The 25,929-nt window shown below is 35.2% G+C and overlaps 2 protein-coding genes across 2 annotated transcripts; both read right to left on the reverse strand.

The window, feature by feature from the left end:
• Nucleotides 1-1,104: 1,104 nt before the first annotated feature.
• On the reverse strand, nucleotides 1,105-3,859 carry LOC148920046 (uncharacterized). The gene is made up of 4 exons (XM_089044529.1): nucleotides 3,265-3,859; nucleotides 2,990-3,150; nucleotides 2,726-2,895; nucleotides 1,105-2,530 (listed from the first exon to the last, which is right to left on the reverse strand). Exons 1-4 carry the CDS (start codon nucleotides 3,857-3,859, stop codon nucleotides 1,105-1,107), a joined length of 2,352 nt encoding a protein of 783 aa, XP_088900655.1.
• Nucleotides 3,860-22,465: 18,606 nt separating this feature from the next.
• LOC103323554 (GDSL esterase/lipase At1g29670-like) lies at nucleotides 22,466-25,014 on the reverse strand. Its single transcript, XM_089046190.1, has 5 exons — nucleotides 24,658-25,014; nucleotides 24,355-24,479; nucleotides 23,916-24,161; nucleotides 23,390-23,634; nucleotides 22,466-23,095 (listed from the first exon to the last, which is right to left on the reverse strand). Exons 1-5 carry the CDS (start codon nucleotides 24,902-24,904, stop codon nucleotides 22,879-22,881), a joined length of 1,080 nt encoding a protein of 359 aa, XP_088902316.1. The 5' UTR covers nucleotides 24,905-25,014; the 3' UTR covers nucleotides 22,466-22,878.
• Between the last annotated feature and the right edge of the window lie 915 nt (nucleotides 25,015-25,929).

Below are 25,929 nucleotides of genomic sequence, written 5' to 3' on the forward strand. Positions count from 1 at the left end.
CCTTTGGCTGCTCAACATAGACCTCTTCATTTAGGACACCATTCAAAAAGGCAGTTTTGACATCCATTTGATAAAGTTTAAATTTCAAATGACAAGCAATGGCAAGAAGCAATCTAACTGATTCTAAACGTGCAACAGGGGCAAAAGTTTCATCAAAGTCAATGCCTTCCATTTGAGTGTATCCTTGAGCAACCAATCTAGCCTTATTTCTCACCACATTACCTTGTTCATCGGTTTTATTCTTGAAAATCCACTTAGTGCCTATGACATTTGTGTGGACTGGTCTTGGAACAAGGTACCAAACATCATTTCTCACAAATTGATTTAATTCTTCCTGCATTGCAAGAAACCATTCACCATGGTGCAAGGCTTCTTTCACATTTCTAGGCTCTTCCTTGGAAACATAACACACATGGCTAATTTCTTGAGCAAGTTGTTTCCTAGTTCTCACTCCTTGATTAAGAGGGCCAATAATGACACTCGCAGATGGAGTGAGAGAACTATGATCAGTATGAGAGCTGTCACCTGGACAGAGGGATGGAACTAGAAGTGGAAGGGGTTGACAGTCAACCGGAGACAGAATTTTCAAAAGTTGACAGGTCAACCACAAGATCCAGACCTGGAGATTCTTGCACAAGTGGAGGAGGAGGAAAAAGACCATCCTCATCTAATGCCATCTCTATAGAGGCAGCAAAATCATCAATAGTGACATTTATGGATTCAATGATGGTTCTGGACCTACAATTGTACACTCTATAGGCTCGGCTAGAAGTGGAATACCCTAGAAAGATTCCCTTATCACACTTAGAATCAAACTTAGCAAGATGCTCCCTATCTCTCAAAATATAGCATGTGCTACCAAAGACCTTAAAATATGACACATTAGGCTTCTTTCCTTTCCAAATCTCATAGGGAGTTTGTTTGGTACCAGACCTCACAAATACCCTGTTTGAGATGTAACAAGCTGTATTGACAGCTTCAGCCCAAAAGTGTTTAGCAAGATTTTTGCTATTTAGCATCACCCTTGCCATCTCTACAAGCACTCTATTCTTTCTCTCCACAACACCATTTTGCTGAGGTGTAATAGGTGCAGAGAACTCATGTTTAATTCCCATCTCTTCGCAAAATTTCAGAAACTGAGAATTCTCGAATTGAGCCATGGTCTGTTCTAATTCTAACAAGAGGCAGATGACTGGTCATCTTCTCTTTTTGCAAAAGATGACAAACAGACCTAAACCTTTGAAAAGTTTCAGATTTCTCACGTAGAAATGAGACCCAAGTAAACCTAGAGAAATCATCCACCATGACAAGAATATATTTCTTTCCACCAAGGGACACGGTTTGAATAGGACCAACAAGATCCATGTGAACAAGTTCTAGAATTACATTTGTTTGAATGTGTTTGACCTTTTTGTGTGACACTCTGACTTGTTTGCCTAATTGACATCCTTCACAAACATGCTCATCAGATTTTTCCAGCTTTGGTAAGCCACTTACTAGCTCTCTCCTGGACAATTTATGTAAGTCTCTAAAATTAACATGTCCAAGCCTTTGATGCCACAAAATACTTGTTTCATTTACAACCTTGTTGCAAACAATTTCTTTTGCATCGTTGACACCATCAATGCAGAAGCAATTGTCCCTAGACCTTGCCACGCTCACAATCTCATTTCCACCTTTTCCAATGATTTTGCAGCCATGCTTGGAGAATCTGACTTCTACTATTCCATCATCACACAGCTGACTCACACTAATGAGATTGGATGTGAGACCCTCAACAAATCTAACATTCTTAAGCTCAGGCAGACCAGGGATACAAACAGTACCTTTTCCAACAACTTGAGATCTATGACCTCCACCAAAAGTCACAGTGCCTCCATCAAAGGGGCTGAGAGATGAGAAAACATTTTTATCTCCAGACATATGTTTGGAACAACCACTATCAAAATACCAAGAGTTGATATTTGAAGCAGCAAAAGCATTTAGCACAACAAGAGATTTTGTATGACCTCTTGCAATCCAAGTAGACTTAGGCACAATAGGAGAACTCATTTTGAGGGAGACAAGTTTGGCTATCTTAGTGACCTCATTCAGCAAATGATCAACTTGATCTTGCAAAGATCTGGGATTCCTTTTAGATTTTTGAGACAATTTTCTGGTCTTATCTTTGCTATACATATGACAGACTGGTCGAATATGACCAGTCAACCCACACCTGTGACAAGTTGGAACAAACTTAGGTTTCTTGACAACCTGCTGAACATCAAGAGGAATCGTGACTGGATTTTCGGATTTGACAAACTTAGTGGTAGAACTAGACAAACTAGAACCAAAGTGATTAAATCCAAGACCACCTTTGTCCCCATGAAGTTTTCCCATATTCAACATTTTGTCAATTTTTGATGCACCAATGGTCATAGATATAATCTTCCTATTTGCTTCATTCAATTCACCTAGGAGCTGTTTGTTTGAGTTCTGGAAACCAATGTTACTTTCCTTGAGCACATTAACTTGGTTCTCGAGGTTACTCCTAATTGACACAAGAGCATCAATTTCTTTTTCTAGAGACTCAAATTTGTCACTCAACTCCTTTTTGGTTTCTTTTAAGATGAGAATTTCATGTTGAAGATCTTGTTTATTTGCCTCAAGTTTGAGGCTCTCTTCTTTCAAGGACAGGGTCTCTTTAAACAAACAATCATATTTTCTTCCTAATGACTCGTATGACAGGTCATCTGACTCAGAATCAGATTCATCGGACATGGGCTGTACAGAGGCAACAAAGGCAACATGTTGGTCATCATCATCAGAGGAAGATGAATCATCTTGAGAGCCTTCAATTTCACTCTCACTCCAGCTCACTTTCATGGCCTTGTCCTTTCCTTTTGAGTATTTTTTCTGATTGTTTGCACAAGTCAGCAGCATAGTGTCCTATGCCTCCACATGTGAAGCACTTGACAGATTTTCTAAAATCTTTCGTGAAAGGTTTGACATCCTTATTCCTCTCATTAAACCGATCAGTTGATGGTCTAAAATTTTTCTCACTACCAGAGCTGCCCTCTCTAGCAAACTTTCCCTTATCCTTAAGAATTCTCCTAAATTTTTTGACAAACAAGGCCATCTCATCCTCAAAACCTGAGGATTTATCACCACCTTTCGGAGAGGAAACATGCACTCCTTGAAGTGCAACATTTTTTGATTTTTTGGAGTCATTTTCTTCCATATTCAATTCCATCTCATAGGTTTTCAATTTTCCTACAAGCTTGCCAAGCTTAATTTCATTTAAATTTTGGACCTCCATGATTGCGGTTTTCTTTGCTCTAAACCTAGATGGTAGAACACGAAGAATTTTCTGAACAACAAGAAGCTCTTCAATGGGTTGACCTAGACTCATGGCTTCATTTGTGATCATCTCAACTCTTCCATAGAACTCAGAAATAGACTCAGATTCAGACATCCTAAGTTCTTCAAATTGTGCAAGCACCATCTGAAGTTTTAGGGTTCTAACTTGGTCATCCCCTTCATGAACTACCCTTAGTTTATCCCAAGCTTGTTTAGCATTAGGGATGTGTTGTATATGTGCAAATTGTGTGCTAGACAAAGCTGTAACTAAGGCATTTCTGGCCTTCTTGTTCGAATATGCAGCAAACACCTCAGCTTCAGTCCATTCTGACCTAGGCTTGGACACAAGCTCACCCTCAACAGTCTTGACTGGAGCAGCCCACTCTTTTGTGAGATATCCACTTGCATACTCATCAAGAGCATCAAGGAATATCTCAAATTTTTCTCTCCATGCAGCATAGTTATTGCCGTCAAAATAGGGAGGGGAGTTGCAAGATCCAGCAACTCGATCCCTTTCCATAGTGAGCACACCTAAACACCAAAACAAATCCTAGGATCTCTCTATTTTTGTTAAGAGCTGAAGCTCTGATACCAATTGAAAATGGTACTTAGGTGACAAGGGGTAAACTTAATCACACAAACAAGACACAACAACACAGCAAGCTTCACACACTTTAAACCTAGACCAACTACGCATATGACTAGTCAACTACTAGTCAAGAAACAATCGCAACCAATAGAATGCACAGAGCATGCCACAATGTACCTGCAGTCCTAGAAGATTACTAGTGACAACCTAGGCACTCAGAAGGACCCGTCAATCTAGGCATCCCCTGTGCTAGCAACAACTATGGTGAAAGTGTGTGAAATCATCATTATCATGTAATCATCAAACAGCAGATACAGATGACTAGTCAACCACCAAGAACACAAACCCAGAAAAATTACAGATATGCAAAACAAATTTTGTTCACCCGAAACCCACCATTGGGAAAAACTGGGAGTCATCAACCGACTGGCATTCCACTAAGTAGAAAAAGATTCTACAAAGGAAACACAACCAAGCTCAAGAAGCACCTAGGTCTATTTAGGAATATGAGCAATACCTCCTTTGTGCAATCTTCTCCAACTTAGCAAAGCTTGAAGCTCAGTCCTTCATGGCAATGGCAGCTCCTTCTCCGGCTCGTTCATTCCATGGCACTAGCTTGCAAGCTCCAACACAAACCGAAACCAATTTGGATTCAAAGGAGAAAGACCAATTTCTTCAAGAAACCATACTCTTGAAGAAATCAATCTTGAATCCGACCTAGATATAAATGATAGAATGATTCAAATAGCTAGATGCAGATTTGTGTTTCAAATGCAGTTTTTCAAAAAGAAATCAATTGGAAAAACTCATAGATGAAATCATGGTTCTCTCGTGGAAGGAGAAGCGAAAGAAGGCAAGCCAAACTTTCCAAAACTTCTGCCCGAAAAGAGACACCACCAAATGAGAAATCTCGTGGGCTATCTGGACCCACAAAATCGTTAGGTCAGGAAAACCACTTGGCAGCAGAGAGAGAGAAAGAAGAATAGGACAAACAGTTTGTTATCCATTGGAAACAAGGATGACTAGTCATCTGAGAAACGGATGACTAGTCATCATTTTATGAAGATTTAATGTAATGATATGCAATGCTCAAAACCTTTGTCAAATTGCTTGAGCCACCATAGAGCAGAGATTAGAGAAGAGCACCAATAAAAGTTTTCCCTAATCTAGACTTGAGCTTGATAAATTACATTACACATCCTATTACAAAGTTGTCAAGGGAAGCCAAAAGAAAATAGTAAAAACCATACATTAACAATATTTGACTTCAAACAATAATAATTAATACCATTTAAAATAATTAAAAAAATTATGAAAATATATAATTCTTCAATGTTGATTGTTGAAGATGAAGGTTAGGCTGATGAAAATCCTCAAATAATGCCATCACACATGACCAGAAAATAATTTTTTTTTTAATGCAATTTATTTAAAATCATCACTCCATTTGAAATAGAGGAACTCATTCTCAGCTCCAAGCAAACTTTATATTGAGCATTGGTGGAAAAGGTACAGGACTTGTAGAGAAGTGCAATTTTAAAGGGCAATGGATTTCTTATATATATATATATATATATACAGTCCCTTTCTATTGAGGAATTCCTCAAATAATTTTATTTGAGAGACGCCCTTTAGGGTACCCTATAATTTTTTTTCCAATGATCCAAACCATCTATTTTTTAGGTCTTCATTCATAAATCATCCTTACAAAAAATTAGACAAATCGGATACCGTTTCGACATCCAATTGTGTCCTACAAAATCAATGAACAAGGTGCTTTAAGAAAATACTAAAACTTCAATAACTCAATTGAATGATCAAATGATATCGGATTCAAGTGATTTTTTGTAGAGATGATCTTTGAATGAGTATCTACAAAATAGACGGTTTGGATTAGTAAAATACAATCCGGAGTGGGCCCTATAAGGGGTGTCCCTCAAATAAGCTTATTTGAGGAATCCCTCAATGGAAGCTCTCTGTATATATATATATATATTTATTTATTTATTTATTTATTTATTTATTTATCTTTGTTTTCTGTTGTGTGTTCTTTTTCATTAAAAACTACATACTCATGTTGGCATTTGAAAGATGATTTTTTTTTTTTGGGGTCTGATTTCACCATTTGAAAGATGATTACAGATGAAGAAAAAAAAAATTACAAAACGATTACAAGCAATTATTGTAATTAAAATAATCAAGATTAAAATGCCATATACTGGACAAAAATGAAACAAGCAGAGATACACCAATATGTTATATAAAAAAAAGAATAATATTATTCTTATCATATTTGTATATCACATTCCCATACCACCTTATGTGCTAGATGAGGTGGACAACTACATCAGTTAAATTTTTTTTTTCTTTTATGATTTACTAGTTCTCCACACGCCTGCTTGCGCTGTGAGAGACTTTTTAAATTTATTTTTAGAATTAAAAAAGGTAATGGGTAGTTGTGTTCCATAAAAATAGGAATCATTATCTGATTTTTCTTTTAATTTTAAATTTTTTTAATATGAAAAATGTGAATTTACCATATTATCCTCATTTAATTAATAATTTTAATTCTTAATGTTTGGATTAATCAAGGGCATTTTCTGGTATTTTGAATGTTTCACCATTCTCTGTCTTTTGCTTTATATATATAGATTAACACTTAAAAAAACTGTTAATTAAACTTTATTTATTAAAATGCACTTCATTGATTTAATTGATGTGACATATGATATGGGCATGCCACATCATGTGGTACAGAAGTGTGGGATAAAAATGTGGTACGTGTAGCATTACTTATAAATAAATAAAAATTAAAGGAACAAAAATTTGATTAAATGAAGTATTATATTTGAAAACTACATGTACTGTACATCTGCATGAGGAAAATTCAGCAAGAAAATTAATGTTTTAAGTATTTTCAAGGTAAATTTTAGTCTTTCAAGGTAAAATAAATATTTGAAGAGCCAATGTCAACTTACCAGTTCTGAATATAGAGAAAGCTATTGCAGCTTCGATGACTGAGTTTGACAATTCTATTGGAGATAGTTTTTCTAATGTGGCTCGCCTATTTTAGAATTCCAAAGTTGTTGAAGAGGATGTTGAAGATGCTCTAAGGCAAACATGAGATCTCTAATTTTATCCATATATCCATATATTCACGACATCTCTAATCTCATCGAATTAGCCTGCAATTCAATACTCTTTATGCTTCTGTTTTGATTATGAATTTAATTTTCATAATGGTCTCTTGTATAGGGTTAGGGATTTGTTGGATCAGTTTGTCCTTCTGTTATCAATTTTTTTTTTTATTTTATAGAAAAGCTTCGATTTTCATTCATGTGAGTTCTCTTGTTGCCTCTCGTTCACCTCAAGAATTTCCAGCAAATAATAATATCTTTCTGGTAAACTGGCCTTGAGGAGGATGTGCCTCTTGGGAAGAGTTGATCAACTCCCCTCCTCGTTGTTTGGTTCATTGAATTTATCCGGCAACAATCTCATCAAATTTATACGAATGTGTATGTTAACTTTTATAAATTTAATCTCCATATAAGTGGATGTGAGCTTGGTGATTAGTATAATGGAACTAATCAATTTAGTCCAAATGGGAGCCCAAAATGTTAAAGTTTTTAAATATGGGAAAGATTATGGGTTACGTGATAGGGTTAAGAGGATTTACTCTGCTACTTATCATAGTTCAGGCTTGGCAATTTTAAAGTTGTATCTGTATGATTTTTGCAAACATAAACTTTCCTTATTTGTTAAGAATTATAGAGACGCCCTTGTATCTGAGCGTTCTGTCAATATATCTTCTCACAACCCTTATCACAGTGGTTTTTGGACCCTTGGGTATAAGGGTTTTGATATGAATTTGTTTTGGTTGTCCTGAATTCTGTTACAAGAATCCAGGTGCATGTCCTATGTATAATGTGAGGTGTTTCTGGGGATATACCTCACTGATATTTGGAGAGACAACATAAGTAAATTGTTGAAGACAATTTCTCAAATCCTTTGACATGGTTATTAGTATTACCATGAGAAGTTAGAGCATACCACTCAATATGTTGTTGTTAGGGGTGATGTAAAGATATTCAATATTGAATATTCTTTGGCTGCTGTTGATGAATCGTATCGTAAATCCACAAAAATGAATGATCTAATTGACTTCAGACTCATGCTAGTTTATCCTTGCACCCACACTTAAATGGTCACATAGAGACAACCTTTTGTCTTGTTTTCGCAACCTTGATAATTTGAGTTATTCAGAGTTAGTTGAGAAGTTAATGGATTATTCTATTTTAAGAGTCCGCATAATGGGTTGGATGCATACTATACTTTTTTTTGTTTGATGGATCAATTGACAAAAAAATCGCTGATCATTGCGAGTTTTAAAAATTCAAGAGTTGGAATAAATTCTATCCCAATAAACAATATCCATTTATGGATTTACTGCATGGCCATAAACCTGAAGAACCCTATGATGATTCCCCGGCACAACTTGGAAGATTTATTCGTAATATGCTCATTCATGAAAATAAGAATATGATGTCCTACTTCATTGATTCTTTGGCTAGAGAACTATTTAGTGATTTTATTAATTTAACTCACTTTCATTTACTTCCAGTCTTAGTCCATACATATGTTGTTGAGTAAAACTTAGTTAGCCATACTGCTGCAGAGTGTGAAAATGATTAGGGTCCCACACCAATGGAATATATCAGTTTCATTGAAGCCGTGTAAAAACACAGAATGTCAAAACACTTATGATTATCATATTCTTGTTGGGTTTGTCTTAGGTGTTTTTTGGTCATTCCTTGGATTATACCAAGTTTGTTTTCTTATGGGTATATAATTTGCTAGTGATATCTATTGTGTTGAACCATTAAAGTATTTACTGTCATCATAAAACTATGATTAACTCTTTTTGCTTGCAAAAAAAAAAAAAAACTAAAAATGAAACATAACATGATTAACACTACCCATACTACACTAGAACAAGATTATCTTCATCCTTAACATACTAATCTCGCACTTCAAAATATGTAGTTTCTAATACATTTTTCGTTGCTCTACTTGACATATGAGTACATAGTAAAAATGTGTTTTAAAAGGGAAAAACAAATAATTCAATAATTGATAGTTCTCATGATATCTTATCATAATCAACGTCACTTTGTCATCGCATTCAATAATTGATACTTCAAAATATGTAATTTCTAATACATTTTTCGTTGCTCTACTTGACATATGAGTACATAGTAAAAATGTGTTTTAAAAGGGAAAAAAAGAACAAATAATTCAATAATTGATAGTTCTCATGATATCTTATCATAATCAATGTCGCTTTGTCATCGCATTGAAGAACAAATCTATCAATGCAAAGTAGAATATAATACTTGTCTTCACCGGTTTCAAGATGAAAAATATGAAATATGAAAAATGGAAGTTTGAAATATTTTTGTAAACCTATTTAAATTGAGGCTTACAATATGGTGAAAAATTTGATGATTTGAAAATTGTCCATAAATTGGGACATTGACAATAAACTGCAAAAAGAAAAACTTATATGTACTATCATACTAGTTCTTTCTAGCTTTTAATTGGGGAAAAAAATACGAGGAAATAAACCTTATCTACAACGTTAAAATTTAGATATGAAGTTCAACTCAAAACTGGAACCCTCATGAGGAAGTCTAAAATCGTATTGATTTCCTTATATATGTGAACGACCTTATTCTTGTGGAGATATATCTTAATTCTAAATTATCTGCAATTATGTGTAAATGCTTTCAGTTCAATAAGAATATTAGCACATAACCTTCCCAACCCTAGTTACTTCTTGTATAGCTCATCCACTAAAACATGGATTTGTAAGGAAATAAACTTCATCTTCTCGCATTGGAGATCAAGGAACCATTCAATCATGTTACCATCAGTGAAGTTTTTGGCAACCGAACTTCGATGGTTGATTGTTCGAGGTGCGGCCCGTATGTTTGATGAGGAGATCCTCCGGAGCATTATGATGACTTGCACCATCCTCCATAATATGATTGTGGAGGATGAGTACGATTATGATGCTGGAGAGGTCTGTGAACGGATCCAATAAACACGGCCTTGACCCGGATTTATGAAAGGCCCATGGGGCCAAATGGAGAACCGTTTGAGCCGGAACCGTTGGTGAGGGACGATCGTATGATGACCGGATGATAGATCGATATACAGAGATGCAATCTTCGTATATTCATGAAAGCCGTCAACTTGACTTGATAGAGCATTTATGGACGGTGAAAGGGAATGAAGATGAATGATGGAGCATAGATGCTTTGGTTATGTTTTAGGCCTTATGTTTTGGTTGTGTTGTTTAGTATTGCTTATGGTTTGGTTGTGCTGTTTTTTATTTGTTATTGTGCCTTGTTTGTAGTTTTGTTTTGATTTTAATTATGTTTTGTTTGATGTATGGAATATGTTGAATAAAATTGTCTTTTATTGAAGGCTTTGTTTATTAAATAAAGAAATCCAATACAAGTCATTAAGAATTACTACTACTAAAATAAAAACATGAAGTACACCAACTTTAATAGAAAACAAGAAAATTAAAAATACATAAAAGGTATGCCAACTAATTTAATCGTTTTGATCATTTAACTAATCCGTGTTGCTAGGCCCATCATCCTGGAAAAGTCTTCTTCTCATAACATCCCTTCGTTCTAGCTTCCAATATTATTTTGTATCAGGGGACATATGGCTTGTATCCATCGCCATAGTTTCCCGATCCGTCTTCTCCATATCTTTTTTGCGCAAATACTCCTTTTCTCGTGCACACTCGGCTTGAATTGCCACCTCCATATCTTGGCGTTTTTGCTCCATTTCAATTCTTATGCCGTTTTGCCTTGCAATTTCCTCCAAAAACTTTGAATTATGATTGCTTGAATTACCCGCTTTCTTTGCCTTCGCAGCCTTTCGGCCAATGGGCCTCGGTTCCTTTTGGATGGGTGAGTCTTCACTCATAGGGGAATCGAGAGGTGAATCCGATGTCGTTGCATCACGGAGAGGCGTCTCGTTTAACACAACGTCGGGACCCGTTGGAATAATATTGAAGCGTTTACAGTGATTTCACCACCTCCCAACATTCATGATGGGTGAATTTTTTTTTGCCACCCCCGGTTGCACCGAACCACATCTGTGCTTGAATGAGCTATTTAACAAAAAAATGGAAATGCAATAACTATTTAAAATATATTGGATATGCAAGTAACAAAATAAAAATAATGGAAATGCAATTAACCTTACAAATAAATTGGAAGTGCAAGAAATATGAAGAAACAATTGGAAATGCAATAAATATTAACAACATATTGAAAATGCAAGAAATATTAACAAAATATTTGAAATGCAATAAATATTAACAACATATTGAAAATGCAAGAAATATTAACAAAATATTTCAAATGCAAGAAATATTAACAAAATATTTGAAATGCAAGAAATATTAACAAAATATTGACAATGCAATAAATATTAACAACATATATATATTAGGACATTAAACTTAATAAAACGAAAATTACAAAATACTTACCTCATTAGTATGATTTTCCCCACTTCTATACAAGTTCATCGCTTTTGCCAAGGCATCTCTCCATTTTGCCATCTCTTTGCTGAGAAGTTTCCACCTACTCGACAATGCCATTTCCGTACGAGGCGAGTCCGGAATTTTTTCGCAAAATTCGGCATGAATTTTTTTCCACATATGGAAAAATTTCATCTCATTGCCTGACAAGGGACAATGACAAACTCGGAGCCAAGCCTCACACAAAGAAACATCTTCTATGGTGCTCCACGCCCCTCCGGTTTCAATAGAAGAAGCCATAAAAATAAAAACTAAAATTACAAGGTGAAAGAGATGAAAATGTTGAGTGAAGAGTGAAGAAAATGTTGAGTGAAGAGTGAAAAAATGTTGAGTAATTGTAGAAGTAGAATAAAATGTATGAGCATTGGTGTTGAAAGTGAAGGGTATTTATAGGTATTTATAGGAAAAAAAATCAGAATTTTTTAGGATTTCTTAGTATTTTTTTTAAAAAAAATTCAATTTTTTTTCATAATTTTATGGTCCAAAAATCGCCAGCCGTTGGATTAACATTTGGAATCAAATCGAGCGCTGTGGAGTGCCACGTGGCTTCCACCGTTGTAGGCTGCGCGTCAGCGTCCGACGCGAGTTCAAATTTTTAACATTGGCGCGTGCCACGGCAAAAAATTTGAATACCGCGGACGACGCCACCGACGTCGCTCATGACGCTCACCCCACCGCGCTTTGGACCAGGCGAAAGTTGTTTCGCCAGCCCGGGTTGGTGGGTCCCACACCCCGGGCTGGGCTTCTCCGGAACGAGTTTTTTGTTTTTGCCCCCTCCTGGGCTACATGGTGGAATAGCTCTTACTATTAATTTTAGGTAATTTGCACAAACAGTTGAGTCACATAATGCTTTGACTCTTATTTTGAATTACACATTACTATTAATTTTAGATAATTTTCACAAACAGTTGAGCCACATAATATATATACAAAGAGTTTCAGTAGAGGAATCCCTCAAATAAGTTTATTTGAGAGACACTTTTATATGGCCCACCACACATTGTATTTCAATTATCTGAACGGTTTAACTTTTAGATATTCCCTTGAAGATCATCCTTGCAAAAAATTACTTGAATCCGAATCATTTGACCATCCAATTAGATGGTTGTTATTAAAGTCTTTTCTTAAAGCATCTTGTTCGTCTATTTTGTTGGTCCCAACTAGATGCCTTAATGATTTTCAATTTCTTGATGTTTTGCAATAATGATCTATGAATAAAGAATTGAAAAATAGACATTTGGATAGTTGAAAAACAATTCATAAGGAGAGTGTCTCTCAATAAAAGGAGATTGATATATACACGTCCTCTTCTTTTTCTTTTGTTTTTGTTTTTTTTTTTTTTTTTTGTAAAAAAATAAAAAAACAAATAGAGGATATGTATATAGTGAGCAGTTTCGGGAGAAATAAAAACTAATTAATCAGGACAATAAAGAAACGCGCTTGAGCATGTTTGACATTGACTTAATCAAAGTTAAGAAAATAATGTAATTGACTTTAGACTCAGATATATGTTTGACTTCTTTCCACTATAGGCTATAGATGAGTCTGACGACCGTTAAAGCACCACTAGCAAACTTGAGCTAAATGGTAAATATCATATGGAAAAGCATCAGTAAGAAACTTTGCTTTGTATCCTCTTCTTGCTATGACAACATTTGTAGCTTTCCGTAGGATGGATGGCATCCCAAAATACGTACTGCGTCCTGTTCTTGCATGGTAATACATGTGATCTGACCTTTTATCACCTCACAAACATGAGGCATTGGTAATCAAAGAACCTGAAATATAGAAAATTTAAGCCCTTGGACTAGAGATTTAAGCCTCCGATTGAAAATTTGGACTGCAGTGTTGATATAAGCTACGCATGAAGAGCCTTTTGTGCCACACATGGCCACTTCGTAAGGTGTGGAACCTAAACGACCTAGCCCAAAAAGGGCTATCTTTCTTGCCCCATAGTGCCAATTATATATAAGTCTAATTGATTTTCTGATCAATACGAAAAAATCAACATTTATTAAAACCAGATGGCTAGGATAATGAGACCGCTCCCTTTGCATCTAAGTTCGAGTCCTTTCTCTGTAATTTAGAATAATTTAGACTATCGCTTGTATGAAATAATAATCATATAATTAAAAAGGAAGATATTGTTATACTACTCTTAATTGCTGAGAATACTGATGAATGAGAACTCTTGCGTATTGATCTTTTGTGTATTGGCAGCTAGTGTTGGACATTGAAACGAAGTCGTTGATAGTGTAATCATTGGTGCCCATCCCAACAGTATATATGCACCTGCCTAAGTACTCCGCCGCTGATGAGGGCATTATTTCCCCTAAAAGAAGCTATCTTTTTTACTATGCTATGATGATTTTGCAACTGCATATCCATGCTTATTATCTGTCCCTACAAAATCAAGAAGAGGGATTAAATTGCATATGGTTTAGTTTCTCAAACCTCTCAATTTTTCCAAGAATTCTTTTGTGCCATAACATAAAACCATAACCATTAATTTCTGGAAAAAAAAATTGGATGACATGCTTTCTTTGAAATTTTTTGGCATTTTAGAATTGTTTGCCGGGTGTCAATAAGGACGGAAGTTAATTTCTGAGGCGAAAGCGTCTTTATGATCATGTAGTAGAGAAAATAAAAACAAGGACCATTTCAGTCGAAAACCCAAAATAATTACCACTTGTCTTCCAGTTTCGTTGGGGATACAGCTGCCCCAGATGCATAATTCAAGCCTTTGAGTATTTCCGATCCTCTTGCAGTAGCAAAAGGTGGGATGTAACTATCAAAACCTAGTAGTTCAGCTGCAATGAGAACAATTTCAAACTAATTAGTAATAGAGTAAATACATATATAGAGGGCCGCTCCAATGCCAAATGCAACCTAATTAGTCAGCCTCTATCTAACTTTTTGATACAATCAGAACAATTTTGACTTTCCAGCTATTTTATAGAATCTATTTTGGCTTAAGTTCTTCCCCAAGATTAAAAACGAGTCACAAACATTCCATTCAATTTCTATTCTTTCTTCTTTAAAAAAGAAATTGTATTTAGCCAACAGAGTCTAGTACAGTGAAAAATCGTCTTAACTCGCATTCCAGTGGTTTCAAGTCCAAACTCTCATGATACTTTGATAGTGTGTGTGTGTTTAGAAACCTCTCACCTCCTTATAGTTTAGACTATCACTTGTATTTAAAAAAAAAAAAGAAAAAAAAAAAAAAAAAAGGGTACTTGCAAGGATGATCGATATCCACGAATCATTACAAAATCGTTTTACTTATGCTTAGATAGATCGCGTGTTCGAAGATAAAACTAGTGCCTCACACAACTTCAATATTAGCCACCATTTTTATGGACCATTTAAACAATATTTAATGAGCCTAGTTGACCACAGACAAAGATAGCTTTTAAGTGCTAGTTAGAAGTACTTTGATCATAAGCCCTGTGGGGTAGCCCAAATGGTGAGGTAGATGGGGAAATAAATTAGGGATAAGTTAGGCCAATGATTTTCCATTATAGCAAAAACAAAAGTACTTGGATTATAAGGCTTAGGGTTCGTTTTCAGTAGGGTGGTTTGGATGGGTCTTTTGAGGCACTGACCATCTCTTGAGAGTCACTCTACATAACAATTCTTTCAAGGTCCATTTCAACACCAAGCTTAAGACCAAATAGCACTGCTTCCGCTTCCGCTTCAATACCTGTAGATCTAGGGATGAAGACACATTCTCCACCAGCGGCAGACTCATGAATTTTTCAGCAGAGGTGCAATTTTCAAAAGCTAAGAACTCCCAAAAAAAAAAAATAAATAAATAAAAAACCTAAACATCCTTATAATTTAAACAATACTAATGTTATTCATAATAAATAAATTAAAAAAATAACATTACAATTAACCTACAATTGTTGTCGACGATGTTTCATATCTATAAAACGTCGCATTATATTTATATTACTAATACAAGAAAAAACATATTTCTCAATGTAAACAACCAAGCTATCACTCAACCATTGATTCACTATTTTGTTACGTAATGGTGTTTTCACAATATTCATAACTGAAAAGCTCTCTCAACTGAAGCTGTTGCAACGGGTAAAACTAAAGCCAATGTAAGAAGTAAATATACATAGTTGTATATTCTACTCCTTCCTGTATTCACCAATTTTTCTACCAGATCAATAATTCCGTTCAATGATGAAAACTCAGTGCTGCTCTGCATATCAACAATATAAAGCCCAAGTTGATCTTCAAGCTTCATAAGGTCTCGGTTATTAAATTCTTGAGGGTAAAATTGAGCAAAACGAAGTATTTTTTGTTTGTCAAAAGCTAGAAAATTATAAGCCGGACTCAAACATGCCATACAAAGAAGCAATTCAGTATTTACCTCAGTGAAGCAATTATTCAATTCCACTAGTTGCTTATCAATGATAGTAAGAAATAGGTCCACACGATAATAATGGCGGTTTGTGATTTTCTGAGCTTTACGTCGTGATCTCCCTTGTGGTACAAATAAATCATCCATGCTATGAACATCAATATCATTGTTGCCACAAAATATTGATACTTTGCCAAGCAGATCATCAAAGTCATCATCCCTCACGGGTTGTAGCTTTTGCTTACATCTTTGGACCAACATCATTGCATTCACAATATCTTGATCTTTCTTTTGTAATGCCTTTGACAAATCATTTGTGATTCCCAATATAAATCTCATCAAATATAGGTGAAACACAAAGTCAAAAGTTTGTATTTCTTTGAATAACCTATTTGCTTCACCTAAATTATCTTGGTTGACATCATCAACAATCCATTCAAGCACCTTCACCACGGGATGAAACATAGTATTAATACTAAGTAAAGTATCATAATGTGCGCATTTCATTGAACACTTTATCTGCATCCCTGGTCTGAAGTAGAGGTGCAACTCCATCGTCTGTAATGGATATTTCCGGCGACCGGAGGTGCAGCTCACCTCCTTGCGCCTACACAGGTCCGCCACTGTTCTCCACTCAGAAGCTCGCCCAAGTGGTTTCCAACAACGTAGCCCACCCCAGCATAAAGAACTTAGTTCACACTACTACAAAAATTGAAATAGACGACGGGAAACCACCGTCGTGTAAAAGGTTTTCGCCCGGTCGTGAAATCGACTGCCGGATTTCGGTTTGGTTTGGGCGGGTTGGCCGGATTTCGGGTCCAAATGCCCAACTCTAGGTATGAGCATTCTAATGCCCAGTAGAGTACCGTCAAACCCCTCAAGATCAACTATTATAGTTAATCAAAGTGTCATGCATCAAACAACACACGATACATAAATTATGCAATCATACCAAATAAATAAACTTGTATATGCAGTGATGCCATGAACTCACTCCCTTCTAATCCCACTAATTCATACCTTAGGGCAACAAGCCTACATGTCTCATACTATGCATTTTACCATTGTAACTCCGAATACCCTAAAATATGAACTAGCACCTGTCCATCCCTTAACTCAGTTTTCTTTTGTTACGAATTTCTCAATTTTACTTTTCATTAGAGGCCTACTCACATCACTTCATTAGATTCAAGCTCTGCTCCCGTCACTTGAATATATTTTACTTTTTTTTTTACTCAGATATATCTAAAGCTTTCTCCTACCCCTTAGATATACCTTAAACTATACACTGACCCAACACGACTGTATTTATGATGCATATGTAATGCAACGCAACATCATATATCTCTGCTGAATAATAATACATATAATAACAATAATATTTCAGATTTAATCATATGAATAATAATATTCACTCAACGTTACACAATATCCACAGAAAAACATCAATAATAATTTTCACATAATATCAAATAATATTCACCGAGTAAAGCAACAATAATATTCATATTTATAGTACTATATATAAGCACCAAGATTAAAAGTGACATAACCCAATCATTGGGAAATCAGGAAACCCTACCTCATATCTAGCTAGCTTAACCTTGTGCAGGTTCATCCTCGAAAGTACGTAGACCTAAAGCCCAAAAAAAAACACTTGACGAGTTGTTTGACCGGATCATTACTCCCTTAACCTCACATTCAAACAAACATTAGAACCAAGTTTCAAGGAAAACCAATCTATTCCCCTGCTATAATTGTTCTACTCTTTGGGATGTTTAAAATCAGGTGGTTTGGCTCTAGACTCATAAAGAAAATTTAAAACATCAATTTAAAACAAAAACTTCAGTTTTGCTAAACATTTAGGTTGGAACACGTTAACTTTGAAAATTCACTAAATATTGATTTTAAATCAAAATAATGTAAAAAATTTCAGATCACAACTAAACACATAGAAAAATTAAAAATGTCAGAATTTGATGGAAATTAGGGTTCAGGAAGAATGTCAAAGTAGAACCAAAACAAACTAGGCTGCAAAATGTTCTTTTTTTCAGGTTTGTACACTTTATTTTGAAAACTCACCAAAATTTCAATTTACAACCAAAATGGATAAAACTTTCTACATTTGAAGAAAATACGTGAAAGTAAAACATATTAAAATTTCATGAAAATTCAACTTCAGGAAGTTTTCAAACACGTATACAAAACATAGCATGTGGTAGAATCAGAACAATTCCAACAACATAGTCTCTAGTTTGAAATTTCACAAAAAACTCAATTTAAATTCAAATGGCACAAAACCAACTTTGAAATAACCCTTGAGATATCAATTTTGATGTAACAAAATCCCAAAATAAAATTGGTACAAAATCACATCGAAATAATCTAGAACTTCACAGAAACACACTTTAAAAGGGATATATGTCATTGAGGTATTCTAACCAACACTTGATTTATAACTAGTACTCAAAGAGACAATAGAAAGATGAGCTTCATGCATTCAAAGAATCATTTACTTGAGATGATAGTGGCTAATTTGATCAATTGAATGACAAGTAAAAAACTATTTGAGAGAAAGTACACATCTATAACAAGAAATTCAATATAATCAATGAACAAGTTCCATTCTAAACTTTCCCAAGGTGGCTATAGAAGTCTAATCAACCTAAATTTTTGATATGTTATAGTAGACAGAATTTCGAACAACTTTGATGAAGGAACCAAAGTCATTTGAGTACAAGAAATCGTAGAAATATTCTGAAACTGATCATACTACTGTGAAATCCAAAAATGGTAAACATACTGTGATCATACCAAGTTTTCGGAGTCAATACTAATCGGATTGAGGTGAAAATGGAGTATGTAATAGGAATCACGTAAAGAACAACTTTTATGAAGGAAGTTTTCTCATTTGAGCTCTCTAAATTTGAGTTCTCGGCTGCTCCAAGGAAGTGACGAATTTTTGAATTTTTGAAGAAGAACAAAAGAAGAATGAGGATGAAAACATGTGAATGAGGAAGAAAGGGATGATACAATGAATGATGAGGATAAGAATAATTTCATGATTGAAGATTCTTAGAGGTGAGTCATCAATTTAGAGTGATAATACAATGAATGGGGAGGAAGAGAATACATTCATGATTAATTAAGGTATCTTAGGCTAGGTGAGTCATCAATTTAGAATAGGTGACTCACCACTTTCATAATTGCAAATTTGGAAGCTTGAGGCAAGAGGAAGCATGGGAGGAGGGTGGTTTGATGCCCTACACGTTTCTTTTTCTTCTTCTTTTTTTGGCCTACAAGGGTATTTTGGTAATCTTTCACACATAGAGGTATTTTGGTCATTTTGTCAAGCTTGAAACTAAAAACACTTAATTTAATAATCTCCATCCAAAATCACTTGATAAAATACCCATAATCATTCTCCACCATAATATTCTTTTTCACTAAAATATGAGAATCCACCTTGAATTTTTTGGGGTGTTACACCTTACTTAGTTAGGATTTTGGTTCCATTTTTAGTTAGAATTTTTGTTACCAGTTTTAATGTTTGCCCTCTCCCCCTGAAGAGAAGGGTTGTTGAAGTCAAGAAATATGCAATATTTTCATGAGAAAGAGAAACATATCATTTTCACTATTCCTCCCCCCTTAAAAGGAAGGGAGGTGAGCACTTAAATTGCAAGGAGAACGCAAGCACATATCACAAGAGAACCTGGCTCTAATACCATGTTAATTAAATCTAAAGAGACGGTCAGTGGCCCATTACTGGGAACACCAATATTGTCCCCAACTTAATCACCTACAAAGCCTAGTAGGTGTGGAATTGTATCACAAAAGGCCGTGGTCTTATTAGGAGAGGAACCACTTATTATAAGTTGTAGTTTATTAAGTCAAGTTTCTAATGTGGGACTTTATATTCTTCAACACCACTAAGCGTGCCAAATAAGATAAGAACACATGTTCAAAATAATTTATATTAATTTGTCAAGTGTGTGGGTTAGAACTTATGTCATCTGTTAGATAAAAAATGTAATAAGGAAATTAAAAATTCACCCAATATAATCTCACTCTTATTTACAAATAAGAGTTTTTATTTTTTAATTGAGTACGACCCATTCAAGATAAAAATATCTCTTAATTATAATCTCTTTGGAAAGAGATTTGATTCCAATATGAAGAACGAAATAAATAATGAAAATTTGATTTGATGTTACGGTGCATCCAGTGAACCTTAGACTGCCTACATACCTCATTTTGGGGATCAAGCCTTTTGTAGTTCTCGAGAGAATTTGATTGGACTTTCAAGGAATGAATGACCTCTTGAAAGAATTTGTGGTGTGAGAAAATATTTTATGGAATTTGGATGAATGTGGTTGGACCAGGGATTCAATTTGATTTTGTGGTTGGAAAAGTGTTTGGGGCGAATTTGGTTAAGGTACACTAGGGATTCTGTTTGGACTTGCGGTTGTATTTGGATTGAATTTCCAAATTGCCTACGTATCCTTGGCGGAATCAAACTAGTCGTAGTTCCTTGATATGATAAATATTTTATGGAATTTGGATGAATGTGATTGGATTAGGGATTCAATTTGATTTTGTAGTTGGAAAAAAATGTTTGGGGCGAATTTAGTTAAGGTACACCAGAGATTCTGTTTGGACTTGCGGTTGTATTTGGATTGAATTTTCAAATTGCCTACGTATCCTTGGTGGAATCAAACTGGACATAGTTCCATGATATGAGAAATATTTTTATGGAATTTGGATGAATGTGGTTGGACCAGGGATTCAATTTGATTTTGTAGTTGGAAAAGTGTTTGGGGTGAATTTGGTTAAGGACACCAGGGATTCTGTTTGGGCTTGAAGTTATATTTGGATTGAGTTTCCAAATTGCCTACGTATCCTTGGCGGAATCAAACCAGATGTAGTTCCTTGATAATTTGGTTGGACTTTCAAAGAATAAATGACCCTTCGAAAGAATTTGTATGTTTAAGAGATTTGAATTTGATTTCATTGAAATTTGCATGGTTTTGTACCATTTTTTATTGTTAATGTCCAAAGAAAATTGAAAGGCATTTTAATGAGCCCATTAATTTACTCACATATGGTTTTGAAGATTTAAAAAATTAATCCATTAACCACATAATTTATTTGGACCACCCATGAAATATTTTGAGCTTTTGAGTGTTTAATGGGTAATTTGTTTTGTCAACTAATCAATTTGTTTCCGGGCCTTGATATTTCCATTTGTTTGCCCATAAACAAAGAGTCCACGTCTGAGAGCCAGCTGCCAATTGAAACCAAAACCGATACAGAGCTTTGATTTCGAGAAGCTAAAACCAAAGAGAAGTCAAAACAAGGTTGGTCCTTTCCTTTGCTTTCTTCTGTCAGAGTTAGACCACATAAACCATTAAAATATTAATTGGAAGTATTGGGAACTTAAAGGCAGACTTAGACCACATAACCCATTGGAAATATGGGAGCTGTCTTTCTTCTTCATCAGATTAGTTTTTTATTTGTTCTCCTGTTTGTCTCATATTGCCTTCTATCTCTTTCTTTGGTTTGTGTCTGTGTTTGTTGCCTATGAACACCTGCAAGATTTTCATCAAGTGTGCCTATGAACACCTGCAAGGTGCTCATAGCACTTAATACAGAGGGGTTCTGGCAGAAGCCCATCTGCATATTTTCACAATAAGGAGGTCCTTGCGAGAGCTCCCTCTTGTGTGATTTCTTGAAATTTCTCTAACAGCAGAGACATGGTTTCTTCAATTATTTTCCGAGAATGATGAATTTCTTTTGCCTACAGTAGTCTCATGAGACTTCTTTGACAACAAAGACATGGAGGAATTTCGCAGCACATTCTCAAAGCCATTATGGCAGACAACAATGGAAGGGGACTTTGCTGATTCAATTCCAGAGAACTTGATATGAGAGCTATTTGTTGCTTTCATAGAGAAATGTGTTTTCAAGATGTCGGCATCCACGTAGAACTCATGATCTACCATTTGCAGAGGCTTGTTGGATTGAACTTTGCATCGGATGTTTTTGAACCGCAAAGGAATAACCTGTGCTGAGAGACACCCTGAAGTTTTACAGCAAAGAATGAACTTTATACCTTGCCTTTCTTCTCTGATTGCTCCTGCCCTTTTGTTTCTTCCTTGATTTTCTGTTATTTGAAACTTTCTGCAGGACCTTGGGTATCGTTTCTTCACGCGTCAGTATTAATTTCTGAAGCACTTTCTTGCTTCTCGGCTCCTCCCTTCTTTGCAGCCCTTGGTTCCTCTCTGCGTTTTCTCTCCTGCAGCACCTCCTCTCTTTTTTTTCTGCCCTTCCTTTTTTCCTTTGGTTCATGCCTTTTTATAGGCAAACAGGTGAGTGGCAGTTGAAGGAGACTGTTTCTTCCCAGATTGTGCCATCGTTTTGATAAGTGGAGTGGTGGAAGATAACCTGCTCCATGCACGATCTTACCTTGACATTCTTCTTTATTTCTTTTAATTTCTTTTGAGAGTGGGGCTGTAATGGGACTTTTCTTAGAGATAAATATATGGGATTTTATCTCTGGGCACGTCATTTTGTTGTTGAGTTCTTCATTTGGGTCTCACTTGATTTAGAATTGATTTGTTACAGCCCAAATGCCTATCCAAATTAATCTGATAGGTATGAATTTTTTTATTTCAACATGATCTATTCTTTACAAGAATATTAGTTCGATTTGTTTGATACATAAGGCATATAGGTTACTAAATGATATCCAATTTAATTGAGTTTTAGGAAATGAACGATTACGATTATGACATGTGTAATGAAGATTATGTCAAGGTCATGTATAAACCTTCATAAACTCATAAATCTCCGTACATATATAATTCCCAAACGCAGCTGATAACTTTATTTCCTTCATAATCACTTGAACCATATAAGTGGTTGATATGAATATGGAACGCACAATTAGGATGGTTGAGCTAAGCGGTTGATATCGTAGGGAAAAGCATCAGTCAGAAACTTAGCTTTGTATGCTCTTGCTGCTATAACAACATTTGTTGCCTCTGTAGGATGTACACCATCCCAAAAGATGTACTGGGTTCTGTTCCTGCATGGGATTTGAAAAGGAATGCATGCGCCCTCTATCACTTCACAACATGAGACGTTAGAAATCAGAGAACCTGAAATATAGAAGAGCCAATATTAGTCAATTAACATGTTTGTGCAAAAATTTGAACTTTTATCTGTTTTTTGGCCGAAATATATTATCAAGAATGTTATTTAATCACAAAAGGTCTCGGCGATATTAATAGTGAAATCATTAATTATATATTGTATTTTATTTAATCAAGTTTTTAATGTGGGACTTATATTCTTCAACATATTTACTGTGTACCTAGATTTCGATTCCACTTCCCCACTATCATTTGTATAAAAAAGAAATAAAAAGTAAAATTTAGAGATATTAAAAATTACCTGAGATAAAGCATATGATGATCCAATCCCATAATAGTCTATGTAAATAAACTTGGCATTTCTTAGATTGCTGTTGAGTTCTTGGACAAGTGATTTAAGCCTCCAGTTGAAAATTTGAACTGCATTGTTGATATAAGAAACGCAAGAAGAGCCTTTTGTGCCACACGCAGCCACTTCATAAGGTATGGAGCCTAAAGGACCTAGCCCGAAGAGAACTATCTTTCTTGCCCCAAAGTTGTACAACGTCTAGCATAATCAGAAAAGCTTCAGTTATATAAAAGTTTCAATTAATTTCATAATGCATAAAGTAGATGTAAAATGATGAATTTTTTTAGTACAAGAAGTGATTTGGGGATGGGGGATTTGCACAAATATTCATTGAGAGCATTGGGGTTTTAAACCTCTGCCCACATGAGTAGCGGTGGAAGAGCTCAACCAACTAAGCTATATACCTCACTGACGACCTAAAATGAAATTTTTAAATAAAGAATAAGCCTAGTTAATATATAAGAAATTGTTTTACTAACTCTTAATTGCTGAGAATATTGTTCAATGAGTACTGTTGCATATTGATCTGGTGTGTATTGGCGGCTAGTGCTGGACAGGGAAACAAAGTAGTTGAGAATGTAATCATTGGTGCCCATTCCAACTGTATATATGCATTTGCCTAAGTACTCCTCAGCTGACAAGTCATTATTTCCCCTTAAAGAAGCTATCTGTTTCACTATGCTTTGATGATTTTGCAACTGCATATCCATGCTTATTATCTGTCCCTGCAAAATCGAGGAGAGGGGGTCAAAATAATTCTTTGATAAATTTTGACATTGTACTAGTACTGGTTGGGTATCGATAATTTTTCGTCGTGGATCACTTTAAATCAATGTGAAATTTAGAGCATCTAAAAGGGTCCTATAGTCATGTAGTGAAGAAAATAGAATAATGTCCCTGCATCAAATAATAAATTACCTTTTGTCTTCCAGTTTCGTTGCGGATACCAGCTGAGCCAGATGCATAATTGACGCCTTTGAGTATTTCCATTCCTCTTGCAGTTGCAAAAGGTGGAATGTAATTATCCGAACCTAGTAGTCCAGCTGAAATGAGGACATAATAATAAGATATTTTCGTGCTAAAAACTTGCATGAGTTTTATATTACAGTGGGAAAAAGGGGAAATGTTGATGTGGTCGTACTTTAGTATCACACTATAATTATGACTGTGAATTTACATAATATGTTATTTGAAATTTTGCAGAAAGACAAGAAAACTGACCAACCACATCGACCAAATTACGTCCATTGGAAAACCTTCCAGTTGGACCCCTTGGAAAATCAATACCATAGGGTGGAAAATTGGCTTTGGCCGAAGTGATGAGGGGATTGTTGTTTCCATTGTCGGATAATGAGTCTCCAAATATGAAGTAGCAAGGAACTTGTGGTTGTGCTGCCCCATTAACCAAATAAATTAAAAAAATTGCAGAAAACAAGGTCCACAAGGGCTTCACAATCTCACGTGCCATTTGAAAGAACAAATTATAAATAACAAAGACACAAAGGATTACAAAACCAACAAACAACAAAACACAAAGGAAGTGAAATAGCAATATAGAGATTTGGAACGAATGTGGTAGTCTGGATAGTGCACATACTTATTCTGGAAGGATTGCATAAATAGGCTACACAAAAGCATTGCTTTAGGCCATATTACTCAGTGATTAACCCAAGCTTAGTGGTACACCAAAATATTAATAAATAATTAGGTATACGTCCAATTCTTATGATAGAATTTGGGTGCAATCCACACACGTATTGTTAGTAATTCAAGTCCTCTTACTTCAATGCCACGTAGGATTACATCCTAGGTCTTAGGTTCGATTCCCCCTCCTCCAATATCACTTGTATAAATTAAAAAAATAGGCCACACAAAAGGATTGTTTTAGGCCATATTTACTTAATTAAGTAGAGTGGTGGTGCTGGTCCCTGCTTTAGCCCCCTCAGAGTCGTATTTGACTTTCCACCTATTAAATCTATATTAAATTTGTTATCTTGTGCTCAATTTTATATTTGTTCTCATCTCATTTTAAAAAATCTCCCACTATCTAGATCATAAGGTTCCCTAGAACTTCTAGCAAAGTGATATGTTGCTTTTATTTAGGAGTTGTGCCATTCATTATATATTGTGTTTCATTTAGTCAAATTTTTGATGTGAGACTTATATTTTTTAACATTCATTCATATAGGACTTCTATAAGAACGAAAACCTTCGAAAATCTCAACAAACAAAAGAAAAGAAAAAGGATCCCTCTTAATAAGAAACTGGAAAATGCCATGTGGGATCTAAGTCTCAGAATAATAGTTCGAAGCGTTCAGTTTTTAGGTTTTTTATATTTAAAGAATCATGTTGGAAAAAAAAAAAAACTAAACCAAATTTTTTGTAAATAGACGAGTGAGCCCAACAATAGTCTTTATAAATAACGTATAGTGTGGTACACACGTACGACATATAATTTGGTGCAGAAAAGGTCGTCTCTTTGGCATTGCACTC

Source organism: Prunus mume, linkage group LG2 (genome assembly GCF_029339155.1).
Source record: "Prunus mume cultivar Tortuosa linkage group LG2, ASM2933915v1, whole genome shotgun sequence".
Lineage (NCBI taxonomy): Eukaryota > Viridiplantae > Streptophyta > Magnoliopsida > Rosales > Rosaceae > Prunus > Prunus mume.